This window comes from Phoca vitulina, unplaced genomic scaffold, assembly GCF_004348235.1.
Source record: "Phoca vitulina isolate PV1807 unplaced genomic scaffold, GSC_HSeal_1.0 scaffold28, whole genome shotgun sequence".
NCBI lineage: Eukaryota > Metazoa > Chordata > Mammalia > Carnivora > Phocidae > Phoca > Phoca vitulina.
The window spans coordinates 11,544,331-11,559,667 of NW_022589731.1; the positions used below are offsets into that span (position 1 = coordinate 11,544,331).

At 45.2% G+C, this 15,337-nt stretch overlaps 1 protein-coding gene across 15 annotated transcripts in view; it reads right to left on the minus strand.

Moving 5' to 3' along the window:
* Window positions 1–3,408: 3,408 nt before the first annotated feature.
* The window catches only part of ABLIM1 (actin binding LIM protein 1), a 291,744-nt gene continuing 279,815 nt past the window's right edge, over window positions 3,409–15,337 (minus strand). For 13 of the 15 annotated variants that reach the window (XM_032423132.1, XM_032423138.1, XM_032423129.1 and 10 more), the window contains 4 exons: window positions 10,813–10,820; window positions 9,923–9,997; window positions 8,916–8,996; window positions 7,287–7,827 (listed from right to left, as the gene is read on the minus strand). In XM_032423132.1, coding sequence (XP_032279023.1) covers window positions 7,714–7,827; window positions 8,916–8,996; window positions 9,923–9,997; window positions 10,813–10,820 — 278 coding nt within the window. In that variant the 3' untranslated portion in view covers window positions 7,287–7,713. Of the gene's footprint in view, window positions 7,828–8,915; window positions 8,997–9,922; window positions 9,998–10,812; window positions 10,821–15,337 lie in introns of all 15 variants that reach the window. The other 2 variants (XM_032423139.1, XM_032423124.1) reach the window with 1 other exon arrangement.

A 15,337-nucleotide genomic window follows, 5' to 3' on the forward strand; every position in this document is an offset into this window, starting at 1 on the left:
TCAGAGGATTTCAATCCTAGAGTATTATTGGACAAAGAACGGGCTGTTATTAAAGCATATTAAAGAAGTTGTGGGCTTGGTTTCATGCTGCAGTATTTATAAAAGACTGGGGGAGAAAAAGCCCAGAACAAAAACTAAAATTCTTGAATGGTGAAACTATTTAGAGTAGTACCAAGAAACCCTCATTGCCCCATACCACCTATCAATGTAATGCTTTCCTGTGTCTGAGCACTCCACCTTGCTTCCTTTAGCCTAAGCACCCCAGAATGTAGCCAGAACTCAGGTAGTCACTCCTCATTTACTGATGAGGAGACTGAGGCTCAGAGAATATGGGGTTCTTCAAGTCTGAGTGGCTGATTACTCTTCATAAAGATCACTGATGTTTCTTGAGCAATTACTATGTCCTGGGTACCGTGCGGTGCTCAATATGAATTAAAATGTAGCAACAGTCCTTTGAAGGGTCTTAGTATTTTGTTCGTTTTGCAGTAGAACAAGTTGAGGCCTAGGGAGGCGAAATAACTGGCCTAAGACCCAGAGCTAGTGAGTACCCCCCAAGCTTGCTCATAATAGCACCTTGGCAGCAGTGATGGGGCTCACCGCCTAGTGAAGGGCATTGGCCAGTCTCACATGGAGAACCTCCTCTCTGCAGCGCACCCCAGGAGACTGGGAATGTGGGAGAGGCAGTCCTTGCCTTCAGAAGGTCATGGAGACACAGAGGAGAACAGGATGGGATTTCAAGTTAGGCCTCAGTAATCCCAGTTTTACAGTTTACTGGTTGATGATCTGGCATATTTCATAGGCGCTGAGCTTTGGTTTCTTCACCTGTACAGCAGAGCTACAGTGACCCGTCTTGGAGGGCTGCCCTGAGAAATACGGTTCACATAAAGCCTGGCACTCAGTAGAGACCGCACCGCAGTCCACCGTTCTGCAAAGCTAGCAGTCCTAGGCAACGTTTGAAAAGTGTCACACGTGATGTTCAACCATAGGCATGCAAAGAATTTCCTGGGGCAGGTTGGGCTGGGCTCATCAAGGCAGGCTCTTAGAGAGGGTGTGAACTCAGGCTTGTCTTTGATTCAGGACAAACGGAGCCCATGGGAAATTCACATGGGTAACTCCCAAGAGCTATGGATGACTGCTTTCAAATAGTGTTGCCATTACCTCCCGTCCCTGGGGCCAGATCCTCCCGCTCTCCACTCCTTGAAGAATTGGACATTGTACGGGAGAAATGCCATGCCAAAGCTGCAGAGGCGGGAGAGGGCATGGTATGTTCAGGAAACTCGCAGTGGTTTGGAAGAGCTGGAGGGCAAGATTCAAAGGTGGGGCATTGTGGGAGGGACAGCAGTGGACGAGGCGAGGGCCATGTGCGAGGGCTAAACACTGAAGTGACATAGGGGGTCAGCTTTCAATGAAATGGTGATCATAGTGGCAAAAGCCACAGAGAGCTCAAGAGAGGGCTGAAGGTAAACGCTGACTGTGGTCATCAGAGCCCAGAGCGGTGATGCCGGCGCAGGTGGGGACAGGAGTGAATAGAACACAGGCCTCTAGCTGGGCCTCCTGACCTGTTTTCTACACCAGTAAACTAAGGTGCCAACTGTCTGGAGCACAATCTCAGTTTCTGGCTTTGTGATGAGGGTCCACATGAATGCTAGTGTGAGTGGCCCCTGGACAGGTGTTATGGATTGCATGTTTGTGTCCCCTGGCCCCCCAAATTTATCTGTTGAAATCCTAATCCCCAGTGGGATGGCATTAGGAGGCAAGGACTTTGGTAATTAGATCATGAGGGTGGAGCCCTCATGATGGGATTAGCATCCTTAGAAGAAGAGACAGAAGAGCTAGCTGCCTCTCTCTCTCTGCCACGTGAGGACACAACCAGAAGACAGCTATCTACAAACCTAAGCACATTCTCCCCACACACCAGATCTGCCATCACCTTGACCTTGGAGTGCCCAGCCTCCAGGACTGTAAGAAGTGAATGTTTGCCATTCCAGCCACCCAGTCCATGGAAGTCTGTTAATAGCAGCCTGAATTGACTAAGACAACAGGCTTGACAGACACGCAGTGGAATGGCTATGGTCAGAAGAGGCCATCTCGAGTCCAAATACATCCTTGTATTTTCCAGCAGGCCCAAAATTGTGGCAATGAGAATAACGTGTAAATCAAAATCTAGAAGACTTTCTCACTTAAAGTCTGATAACGCAGGGGAGGTCAAAACTCTGAAAGACGTATTTCTACCACTGTACTGCAGTTTCTTAGTAAGTGGCCCACACTCATGGTGGTTCAGAAGCTCTTGTCCTCAAACTTCAACTCCCCCTTCTTGTCAAGATGATGAGACTGTCACTGCTCTGAGTCACAAAACCACACACCAGGTAGATGAGCACAGCCCAGTAGCTCTTTTTAAGTATTTTCCCTTTAGGGCCGCCTGGGTAGATCAGTGGGTTGGGCATCCGACAACTGATTTCGGCTCAGGTCATGATCTCAGGGCTGTGAGCCGGGAGTCTGCTCGAGATTCTCTCTCCCTCCCCCCTCCCCACACCTGCTCACACACTCTCCCTCTAAAAAATACATATTTTCACTTTAGTCAACTTGGTCAATTTGGTCTGGATTGCTGGACAAACAGTCCTGGAATATACCATTGCAATTTGTTGTATTTCCCCTTCTCAACAGCCTTCCTGTGTGCTAAAAATGCATTCCTAAGGCTCTGGTTTGATTCTGGTTTTGTGTTGGTCATCGAAAGTCGGACCGGTACTTCTTGAAACGGGACAGACCTTTAAAAGGTGCCGGGGAGCGAGCAAGGAAACACGACACGGAGGCGTTTGTCCCTAGAATAAAGCACACACTTTATTCACTGAGTGGTGAGTGTACAGCAGCGACGCAGAGGACAGGGCGGGGAGCGGCCACGGGAGCTCGGGGCAGGTCGGGACCGTCGGGCACGGCGACGCGGGGCCGGCGGCCGCCCCTGCCTCTGCACACTAGCCCGTGGTCTGTGGGGCGCAGACCCACACCCGCTCACTTTCACGGGGGACAGGACACATCTTGTACACAGCGGTTCTTCCAAATACTCACACTCATATGTCTGAAAGGGGAGGGAAGGAAGAACTGACTGGATGTCTTCTGACGCTTGCAAGAAAATTCCATTAAACTGAACTTAAAATGAAAGGACTCCAAGAGATTTGGATTGTCAGCAACTCACAGATGCCACACACATTTATGACTGGACGGGTCTGTACACAGAACCCAAAAGGAACATCAAGATTGTAGACAACTGTTTTCTCTTCCATGGCGTAAGGAAAGACAGGCATATACAACCATTAAGTGGCTCACCACCTTGCCGAATGGTAGTGGGTACAGTATTGTCTTCCGCTACCTTTGGTGAATGGGCTCCGAAAGTGACTCGTGGGATCTTCACTCTTGAGAGAGACACTTTTGGGAAGAATTTTATTTCATGATAACAATTGCCAGTCCATTACACCAACCATCAGAAAATGTTGCATTTGTTTAATTTTGCTGTGTTTACATATACTGTTTAGAAATTTCTTTCAGCTGAAACGGACCACTTCCCCCTTTCCTTTGGAGTCTGCCATAAATTAAACTCACCCAAATAAAAACACAAAAGTCCATACGCAGAGCATATCAATCACCATCTCCTCATGGCTTCCTGAGCAGCAAATGGAAAGAGTGATTTTGTCTTTTTTTTTTTAAACCAAAGTAAAAGTTTCTTTCATTATATATTTGCCTAATTTCCTTAATGTACATTATCACTATAAGGTGGTGTCACAGCAAATCTCAAGCCTGAAATAATCTCTTTTTCTGAAGAGAACATTCTTCAAAAGGGAGTACTAATGAGTGAGTTGTAGGGTTTACTCACAAACACTTGGTTTATCAAAAGAAAATAATTTTAAAGATCAAGTCAGGTCAAGGCTGGCCTAGGAAGTGTAGATTAAACAGTGACCAGTAATATAGAAGAGGTGATTTGTAAAAACTGAGCTTGCCTCAGACGACATGGGGGGGGCGGGTTACATAGAATTCACTTCCTTCCACCATCTTTCCTGACAGTCAGAGAGAGGGCTCGCCTGCCCCTTCAATGCACAGAACACGAACACCAAGCTTTTTGAAAGAATTTTTAGAAAGACCTACCTAGTCAAAAGTGGTTAATTCCATTTTTTTTTTTAACTTGCAAAAGCATATATATTGTATATAATCATCTGAGAAGCAATTCTTTAGAAAAAGGTGTTTGCTTTAAAGTGTAAAGAAATTAGGGGAAAGTTTTATAAACATTTCCAGCAAGACTTCTCGAAGTAGAGTTGACGGCCATCACCGGACTGAGAGGATGAGAGTGGCAGAGGGAATGTGCACCGTATGACCCATTAACCCTGGCTTTTCTGTTGGAGGTTTCAGAGAACAGGCAGTTTATCTTTAGTTACCAAAGAAGTCACATTAAGGACATTTCATAACTAACGCAAACCGAAATATAGATGCATGGTTGGCTCTCCAAATTCTCAAATGCTCTTTAGGTCTCATCTTAAACCACACGGGAAGAATAAATGGTATCCTGGCTCTTCTGGAAGAAACTTTAAAGGAAGCACTAACTTTCACGTTGTCAGAGGCCTCTTTCGCTTCGTGCAGGTATTGTGTATTTAAAGAATCACAAATAAGCCCAGTGCTCAAAAATATAGCCCTTGGGGTATGGACCAGGAAAGTTTGCCATGTGTAGAAGTCCTCCCCTAGAGTGAATAATCCTGTGCCTTGGACTGCATTAACAACTGGAATTTTTATGTGCAGTGCAGAGTGGGGTTCAAGCAGAGAACCCTGATCTCCTGCACAGTGGCCTGGACATTTTGAGGACAAGCATGCTGAGTCCAGTTTAAAAAAAAAAAAATGGGTAGGCCATTGTAGCCATATATTAGATTTGGCAGTTGGGAGAACCAGGTTGCCCCATGGCCCATCCCTCCAGCTGGAGCCTTCTGCTGGGAGTGGAGCCGGGGAACGCAGTCCGCATTATGGTTTCCCACGACCCCTCCCCAGAGCATAGCACCGTGCTGCTTGCAACACGAGGCTACTGACATTTTCTGGTAATGCATTTTTTTTTTTTTGCACGGTATAGTTTTAAATTAGCTAATAAACTTGATATGGAAAGAAGCTTCCCATCCCCCACCCCCAAGTTGGATGCAGAACTGAATTCAAAAGAGATGAGAAAAGTAGAGTTTCGCCGGTGGGAGCAGGTTTTGGGTTCAGATCTTTAACTATCATTGCAATTTTTCTCACACTGACATTTGCTCGGCATGTGCATGGATCATAACTCATTAACCAACGACAACACTGAGGGTCCTTTATGATCCCCGTAATGAACAAATTCTCTGCACCAGCCTAGCACTGGGACCCATCTGGCCATCCTTGTTGTTGATGACTGGGAATGCACCATGGTCCCCACTCCTCACACTTTGCCAGAGCAAAGCAAGGTCTAGGATACGCAGGCATTATACTGAGGCTGCCGCTGCCAGAGAGATCAGAGTGAAGATGTGGAACAGCAGAAATACGGAATTAAAGCAAGAGGCCACGGAAGGCACCGAACTGCAAGCTGCAATCTGGGGGCTTCAGCCCAAGGAGGAGCTGGTCGTCTCACGTCTGCTCCATCAGGATCATTTGCAAAATGTGTTAGTAAGCTCAACACACACATCCACACACACACATCCACGCGTGCACACGTGCGTGCACACGTGCATGCTCGTATTTGTGAGAACGGTCCTCAAACATTCAGTGTGCAGCACTGAAAGGACAGGCCATTTCCAAGCCCTTCGGGAAGAGCACAGGAGAGGCATAAAGCCCTCAGAGAGCCCATCGTACCCCCGGCGACAGAGTGGGCCCCCACTTAGAGGTCTGCAGCATAGGCTCCAGAATGATTTTTACTTGCCTTTTACCATGGAGATTGGCTACTAACTAATTCGAATATTTGGTGGCAGCAGGAAGAATTTCTGAGCTTTAATTAGAAGCGGCGTATGAAGAGAACTCAAACGATTTCCCTTTGGCTTTAAAACAGAGTTTAAATTCCTAGGCAGAGCCCCCAAAGCACGAGAATAAATGTGAAAACCACCCATGTGTGGAGCTGGATGGAGATACCCTCCCTTGTCCACCTCACCGCTCACTGGAGTCACGGCCAGAGGCGTCCAGGAATCACGATGGGGTCTCACATGCGAGTTTCGGTGAAATCCTAGGCTCCCCTTCCAATCTGGTGTTGCTGAATTTTCGGACTCCGGTGTGACAGTCCGATGTCCATGTACAGCCTGATCTGACGTCTGGGCTCTTCACTGTGCTGCTGACCTGAGAACCTGAGTCACGGGGGATGCGGGCTCCTGACACAGACACCCCTCCACAAAGGATGCCGTCGGGTGCGGTGTAGCCTCAACCCTGACCTCTGAGTCATGCGCACGTGTGCAAACGTCCCTCAGAAGCTGCAGCACAGCGGGACAAACATTCAAGCAGAGGTGAAATATAAAAGAACATGCAGACTCCCCAAACTACGCTGGGTGCGTTCACTTACACACACTTACACACACACACCGTGAAGTCAACAGAACTAGGCAAGAAGGAAAGCTGAAAAGGCCAAATTAAATCAATCTGAGGCAATATACCCTGGAGTTGCAGAGATTTCCAAGAGCAAAGCGTGCCTTTCCTTAGGCTACTACTGAAAAGACCTCAAAAAAAAAAATCCAAAATCCATGTGGGCTTGATCAGATTCAGAGGACACTGGATGAGAAGCAGAGGATGCAGGGTAGAAGAACTTGCATTGGCGGGACACAGAATTTTTCTTTTTCTTTCTCTCTTTCTTTCCTTTCCTTCCTTCTTTTTTTTTTTTTTTTTTGCCAAGAGTGCTGTGGCCCTGGGACAAAAATCATCTAACAGCACACAAATGGAGATCATTTCTCCCTTTCCTTTCTTTGCAGTGGGGGCCTGCAGTGGTGGGGAGGCAGAATGAAGCGTACAATCTACTGCAGAAAAAGGATTAAGGGAGATACTCCTTTCATTCCTTTTCCCTCTCTCTCTTTTTTTTTTAAGTAATAGCTAAGTAATTTGCCAACCAGGTCCTAGCAAAGAGTAGAGAAAAAGGAGCTTGTTAAAAATGACCTTGGCTGCTATTCAGCCCACTCACTCAGAGCTGCCCAGTTCCCCGACTCTGACTTCTATCCTGCTGGGGCCCAGGCCGGGCTTCATGGGGCCAGGAGGACAGGGGTGTGCAAAGTGGCGCGACCACATGGATATGTCCCTCAGGCTCTTCCTTCTTAGCCATGGTGCTACATAATAAATATATTCCTACTTTGGAATGATTACAACTGCTTTTTTCCACGCGGCATCCTAAGGGCACTTGCTGGCTCCTACCCATACAGTCAGCACTCTGGTTAGACAATAAAGGAAATGAAAGAAGTAGCTCCTGTTGTGTACATACGGTGATGTCAAAAGGTCACATGTGAACACTACTGTCGAGTGTGGGGAACACAGAAATTTCAACCCCGTTACTTCTTGGCAAGTGTTGCCAGTGGTCGGCCCAATATTTGGCTTACGGGTGTTTTAATCAGGTTTCCCGTTTTGTTGTTGCTGAGGGACAGTAGTTTGCAAATTCTCCAATCAAATTTGGGCCTTAACACAACATCCTATGTGTCGCCGCCACATCAGTCTTTTTCCTAACTGCTGTCTACACAGCGGGGTGTGTGGGGGGCGGGCTTAGAAGAGTTTCGCTTTCTTCTTCATGTCGTTGCGTCTCCAAAGAGGTAACTTGTCAAATTCCTGTATGGACATTCCAAAGATTTCCCGAAACACTTCTGGGGCTAAGTGGCGCTGTGGGTGGGAGAAAGAATAGTGGTCAGTCCTGATGGCCACGCGGATGGCCTTGAGACTTGTTCTTGAGTCTACAAGTGATCATTTTGAAGAGCAAGGCAGAGTGATGGCAGAGGAGTTCACCTCTGAGGCTGGTTAGCAGGCACTCGACCAGCTGGCTCCTCCCCTGCTTGGCCCAGGTGAGGTACCCTCCCCAGCAGACGAAAGAGCTGGCAGAGTATTAATGATCATTGTCATACGCTCTATGGTGATAGGACATAGGAAGGTGAGTCGTTACGCTGGAGGCAACTCCACTTCAGGTCCTTGGGATGTTGAGAAGATGCAGGGAAAATGGACCATAGCACTAAGAAAGCCAGACAGAGACTTCCGGAGTGGAATCTGGGGAGCCCTGGGGCTTCCTCCTGGCTCAGCAGCAGCAGTTCTGCTGGACACCTGGTCTACCAGGAGAATGGATTCCATCTGTCGTCCCTCCTAAAAAGTTCCCTTAGGATAGCAGAGCCTTTATTCTCTGTGCCAGACTGACTTCACATACAAAGGTACTGCCTTTTGTCAGGGAAAAGTAATGATTCTTTATAAGACTGGCAGCCAGAGTTTTTCTTAATTAAAATCACTCAAGTGGAAAAGTACGATCAGCCTCGCGTGTCTAAGGAGGTCTTGGGCACGTACACCCAGATAACCCTTCAGCAAGCAATGCGGAAAGAGCCAAGAGGGAAACTTGTCCAGGGCAAACCTCGTTACTGAGCACTTCCTTCCCTCTCTCAACGAGCTCAACCCAGGTGCTGGGATATCTGAAGAGGGATGGGATTACATTCTACAACACCAGCCATAATTACGGCAACATCAGGCTTCCGCAGAAGATGACTAAATCATACTGTGTCTCCTGGCTCATCTTCTGGGTTTCACCACACATTTAGGCTGATCTCGTAAGTGTATATTATTTGGGTTTTCAATCCTGAGTTATCTTAGTTCTACCTACCACGAGAGGTTGATTCTTTTCTTTTTCTTTTTGCCTTCATTGAAACATTTCTTAGGGGAAAGTTGGGGGAAAAGCACAGGTATCTGCGGTTGGGACTGGTCAGTTAGTTTACCTCCAGCCTGGTTCTGTCCACATCTCTTAGGATTTTGTTGCGCCCTCTGTTGGTCACCATCAGCATTTCATATGGAAATATCTGAGAAGCAAAGAGAAACACCTCTTCTAGAACACTGCTGTCCATTTTATCAACAAGCAGAATCTCCCTAAAATCTAGTACTCCCAAGACAGAGCTTCTAAGACATTATAATTACGGTATCTGAGTGATGGGTGTTCCTCATATATCCCGTGGACAGGGACCAGTTCTTGCATGTTTTCTCAACTCATCATGTCTCACGTAGCCCTGTGTCTTTGGAGGGCTTTGTTGAGTGAAAGAATACAAACTTATTATGTCTTGGGGGTAAAGGTAAAAATTAGAAGTGAAATGATAGGAACACAGTTTATATGGCGAGGGTACCTCTGCAGGGTTCAACAATCTTGTTCCACGACTGGCTCATGATTTCACGGAACCAGGCTGACCCAGAAGCAGTGTTCTGGTGGAGGACATTGAAGTAAGCCCCAGTTATGGTCACTAGGGAGTACAGCCTTGGACACCTCTGGAGTTTCAGGATGGTCTGGAGCTTGGGTAACCAACCATCCCAGTTTGCCCAGGACTGAGGAGGTTCCGGAATGCTAGACTTCCAGTGCTAACACTGGGAAAGTCCTGGGCAAATGGGATGTCTTGGTCACTCTATCTCGAGTGGTTGGCAGCTCCCCACTTAGCACTGGGCATGCCTCGTGGTGCTCATGGCAGGGGCCAAGTGAGTACTAAGCTCATAGGAGAGGTGTGCTGGTCCTTCACTACGAACACACAGTACCACACCCTGTGAGGACTTAAACCTGTTGACTCAGTGTGACAAAATCAGTGAATGTCCAGGTACTTTGTGACATGGCTTGTCTAATGTATCAGCCTGGAAGCAAGTAGGCCTCAACACTGAGAATGGTGGAAAGAGAGAAAACCAAATCTTTTCAGGATTATGCCCGGTTTGCTGTCCCCATGTGAGAGCAGAGAATGGCTACACTTGCCTTTGGTTCCAACATGTTGGGCATGGACACGCCTCGATCCATTCTCGTCCCAGACATGTGGCCATCTGGGAGAGTCTGCAACAGAAAAGCTGGTTTAAGGACGAACACACGACAGCACCGGGAGCTGTGGGGACAACTCTGTGGCCTCCCAAAACTCCCCGTTTGGGTTTCAAATCCTCACTGTTTTGTAGATGTGTCATCTTAATCACCATACATTTTTCAAAATGAGATCCTTGCTGCATAAAAGCAGGAATACTGGGAATACTGTTCTTTCATCATCAAGTTGGGGACAGATCCTGGCTTACTAACTATTGACTAATTCCTAATTTAGGATCCATGCATGAAAGCAGACGGTCTATCAAAAAAGTGCCACGTCAGTGATTGTGTTATTTCACTCTTCGTTTTCTTTGCATTTTTTCCCCTTTTCTCATTCTCCACCATCATTTTATAAGGTTTAGGGTCCAGGAAAAAGGGAATGGTACCAGAGCAGCTCTTTCCTATTGGCCAAGACAGTGGGACCACAGGAAGAGGGGAGGACCAAAAGTACCGAGCGGTTATGACTAAAAGGCAAAACTGTATTTGAGCAGGCCCTTGATGTTGGTCTACTTCCACCCCAGAGAGGACTCTCCGAGGCCAGAGCAAGAGCCCCCCCCCCGACACCTAGCCTGGTTCATGCCACATCCCCAAGGCCTACAGAGCCAGCTTGATGTTGGCACCAGGCATGCCTGATCCTCATGGCTCCTCGCATCTATGGACTAAGGAACCAGACAGATCAACCCAAATAAGGATCTTCTCAACAGAAACCCTTCCGTGGAGCAGCAACCCGTGTCTGCATTGGACAATGGTTGTTTTACTGGTGTGGCCAACTTGAGAGACACAGTGTTCCATACCTGGTAGTCTAGAAAGGAAAGAAAAAGAAAATATCAGAAGGGAAAGCTCACAGAAAAACATGGACATATTAATATACCATATCCTATTGCAATTCCCCAGACATTCTCCCACGCACCACGTTCCTCTCTCTGCGGGGGTCTCTGTACACACTACCTCCCTGCCCCCCTGAAGCCACGAAAGGCCTGCTTCAGTTGCTGTGATCAGTTAAAATACCCTTTCCTCACGGAAGCTCTCCCCGACACTCTGAAGGTATTTCTGCCTTCTCTGATTCCAGCATGCATTGTTGGAAGCTTCTCTCCCCTCACCCCAACCCGTCCCTGTCTCTCACTCAGTCATGTGCATTTTTGACAGCCTGGCTACGTCTTGCTTAGAGCACACTGTAACACCAGGTATCTCTCTCATTGAGTGCTCAGCACGTGGCAGGAGCGATGAATTCATTCTTACACACCCTACTTCTCATGGTCTCATTTCAGTAGAGATGCTTTGCGATTTTTTACAATTTATTAAGTTCAATTAATTAACATATATTATTAGTTTCAGAAGCAGAAGTCAGTGATTCATTAGTCTTACATAACACCCAGGGCTCATTATATCCCGTGCCCTCCTTAATGTCCATCACCCATTTACCCCATCCCCCCACTGCCCTCCCCTCCAGCAACCCTCAGTTTGTTTCCTATGATTAAGAATCTCTTAGGGTTTGTCTCCCTCTCTGATTTCATCTTATTTTTTCCTCCCTTCCCCTATGATCCTCTGTTTTGTTTCTTAAGTTCCACATATCAGTGAGATCATATGATAATTGTCTTTCTCTGACTGACTTATTATGCTTAGCATAATACCCTCTAGTTCCATCCATATCGTTGCAAATGGCAAGATTTCATTTTTTTTGATGGCCGGGTACTATTTCATTGTATATATTACACATTTTCTTTATCCATTCATCTGTCAATGGACATCTGGGCTCTTTCCATAGTCTGGCTATTGTGGACATTGCTGCTATAAATGTTGTGGTGCAGGTGCCCTTTAGGATCACTACATTTGTATCTTTGGGGTAAATACCTAGTAGTGCAATTGCTGGGTAATAGGGTAGCTCTATTTTCAACTTTTGAGGAACTTCCATACTGTTTTCCAGAGTGGCTGCACCAGCTTGCATTCCCACCAACAGTGTAAGAGGGTTCCCCTTTCTCCACATCCTCACCAGCATCTGTTGTTTCCTGACTTGTTAAATTTTAGCCATTCAGACTGGTGTGAGGTGGTATCTCATTGTGGTTTTGATTTGGATTTCCCTGATGCTGAGTGATGTTGAACATTTTTTCATGTGTCTGTTGGCCATTTGTATGTCTTCTTTGAAGAAATGTCTGTTGTGTCTTCTGCTCATTTCTTGATTGGATTATCTGTTCTCTGGGTGTTGAGTTTGATAAGTTCTTTATAGATTTTGGATACTAGCCCTTTATCTGATATGTCATTTGCAAATATCTTCTCCCATTCTGTCGGTTATCTTCTGGTTTTGTTGACTGTTTCCTTTGCTGTGCAAAAGCCTTTTATCTTGATAAAAGTCCCAATAGTCTGTTTTTGCCTTTGTTTCCCTTGCCTCATGAGATGTGTCAAGCAGGAAGGTGCTGTGGCTGAGGTCACAGAGTTTGCTGACTGTGTTCTCCTCTAGGATTGTGATGGATTCCTGTCTCACATTGAGGTCTTTCATCCATTTTGAGTCTATTTTTGTGTGTGGTGTAAGGAAATGGTCCAGTTTCATTCTTCTGCATGTGGTTGTCCAATTTTCCCAACACTATTTTTTTTTTTAATTTTTTTTTTTTTTTTAAGATTTTATTTATTTATTTGAGAGAGAGAGAGAGCACAAGAGGGGGGAGCGGGAGAGGGAGAAGCAGACTCCCTGCTAAGCAGGAAGCCCGATGCGGGACTCGATCCCGGGACTCCAGGATCATGACCTGAGCCGAAGGCAGTTGTTTAACCAACTGAGCCACCCAGGCGCCCCCCAACACTATTTGTTGAAAAGACTTTTTCCATTGGATATTCTTTCCTGCTTTGTCGAAGATTAGTTGACCATAGTTCTTAGAGTTGAAGATCCATTTCTGGGTTGTCTGTTCTGTTCCATTGATCTATGTGTCTGTTTTTGTGCCAGTACATACTGTCTTGATGATTACAGTTTTGTAATAGAGCTTGAAGTCTGGAATTATGATGCTACCAGCTTTGATTTTCTTTTTCAACATTCTTTTGGCTATTCAGGGCCTTTTCTGGTTCCACACAAATTTTAGGATTATTTGTTCCAGCTCTGTGAAAAAAGTTGATGGTATCTGATGGGGATTGCATTGAATGTATAGATTGCTCTAGGTAGCACAGACATCTTAACAATATTTGTTCTTCCAATCCATGAGTATGGAATGTTTTTCCGTTTGTGTCTTCCTCAATATCTTTCATGAGTGTTCTATAGTTTTCTGAGTATGGATCCTTTGCCTCTTTGGTTAGGTTTATTCCTAGGTATCTTATGGTTTTTGGTGCAATTGTAAATGGGATCGACTCCCTTAATTTCTCTTTCTTCTGTCTCACTGTTAGCGTATAGAAACGAAACTGATTTCTGTGCATTGATTTTATATCCTGAGACTTTGCTGAATTCCTGTATGAGTTCTAGCAATTTGGGGGTGGAGTCTTTGGGTTTTCCACATACAATGTCATGTCATCTGCAAAGAGTGAGAGTTTGACTTCTTCTCTGCTGATGTGGATGCCTTTTATTTATTTTTCTTATTGTTGTCTGATTGCTGAGGCTAGGACTTCTAGTACTATGTTGAACAACAGTGGTGAGAGTGGACATCCCTGCCGTGTTCCTGACCTTAGGGGAAAAGCTCTCAGTTTTTCCCCACTGGGAATGATACTCACTGTGGGTTTTTCATTGATGGCTTTTATGATATTGAGGTATATTCCCTCTATCCCTACACTATGAAGAGTTTTAATCAAGAAAGGGGATGCTATACTTTGTCAAATGCTTTTTCTGCATCTATTGAGAGGATCATATGGTTTTTGTCCTTTCTTTTATTAATGTAGTGCATCACACTAATTGATTTGTGGATGTTGAACCACCCTTGCACCCCAGGAATAACTCCCACTGGGTCATTGTGAATAATCCTATTGGCTAGTTGGATCCTATTGGCTAGTATCTTGGTGATAATTTTTGCATCCATGTTCATTAGGGATATTGGTCTATAATTCTCCTTTTTTGGCAGGATCTTTGTCTGGTTTGGGGATCAAGGTGATGCTGGCCTCACAGAAAGAGTTTGGAAGTTCTCCCTCCCTTTCTATTTTTTCCAAACAGCTTCAGAAGAATAGGTATTAATTCTTCTTTAAATGTTTGGTAGAATTCTCCTGGGAAGCCATCTGGTCCTGGACTCTTGTTTGTTGGGAGATTTTTGATTACTGCTTCAATTTCCTTGCTGGTTACAGGTCTGTTCAGGTCTTCTATTTCTTCCTGGTTCAGTTTTGGTAGTTTATACATCTCTAAGAATGCACCCATTTCTTCCAGATTGCCTAATTTGTTGGCATGTAGTTGCTAATATGTTCTCATAATTGTTTGTATTTCTTCAGTGTTGGTTGTGATCTCTCCTCTTCCATTCATGATTTTATTTTTGGGGGTCCTTTCTCTTTTCTTTTTGATAAGTCTGGCCAGAGGTTTATCAATCTTATTAATTCTTTCGAAGAACCAGCTCCTAGTTTCGTTGATCTGTTCTATTGTTCTTTTAGTTTCTATTTCATTGAATTCTGCTCTAAATCTTTATTAATTCTCTTCTCCTGCTGGATTTAGGTTTTATTTGCTGTTCTTTCTCCAGCTCCTTTAGGTGTAAGTTTAGGCTGTATATTTGAGCCCTTGAGAAAGGCTTGTATTCCCATATACTTCCCTGTGAGGACTGCCTTTGCTGCATCCCAAAGGTTTTGAACAGTTGTGTTTTCATTTTCATTTGATTCCATGAATTTTTTAAATTCTTTAATTTCCTGGTTGACCCATTCATTCTTTAGTAGGATGCCCTTTAACCTCCATGTATTTGAGTTCTTTCCAAATTTCATCTTGTGATTGAGTTCAAGTTTTCAAAGCATTGTGGTCTGAAAATATGCAGGGAATGATCCCAATCTTTTTTTTTTTTTTTTACTTTTTTATTGTTATGTTAATCACCATACATTACATCATTAGTTTTTGATGTAGCGTTCCATGATTCATTGTTTGTGCATAACACCCAGTGCTCCATGCAGAATGTGTCCTCTTTAATACCCATCACCAGGCTAACCCATCCTCCCACCCCCCTCCCCTCTAGAACCCTCAGTTTGTTTTTCAGAGTCCATCGTCTCTCGTGGTTCGTCTCCCCCCTCTGATTCCACCCCCCTTCATTCCTTCCCTCTTACTATCTTCTTCTTCTTTTTTTTTTTTTCTTAACATATATTGTATTATTTGTTTCAGAGGTACAGATCTGTGATTCAGCAGTCTTGCACAATTCACAGCACTCACCATAGCACGTACCCTCCCCA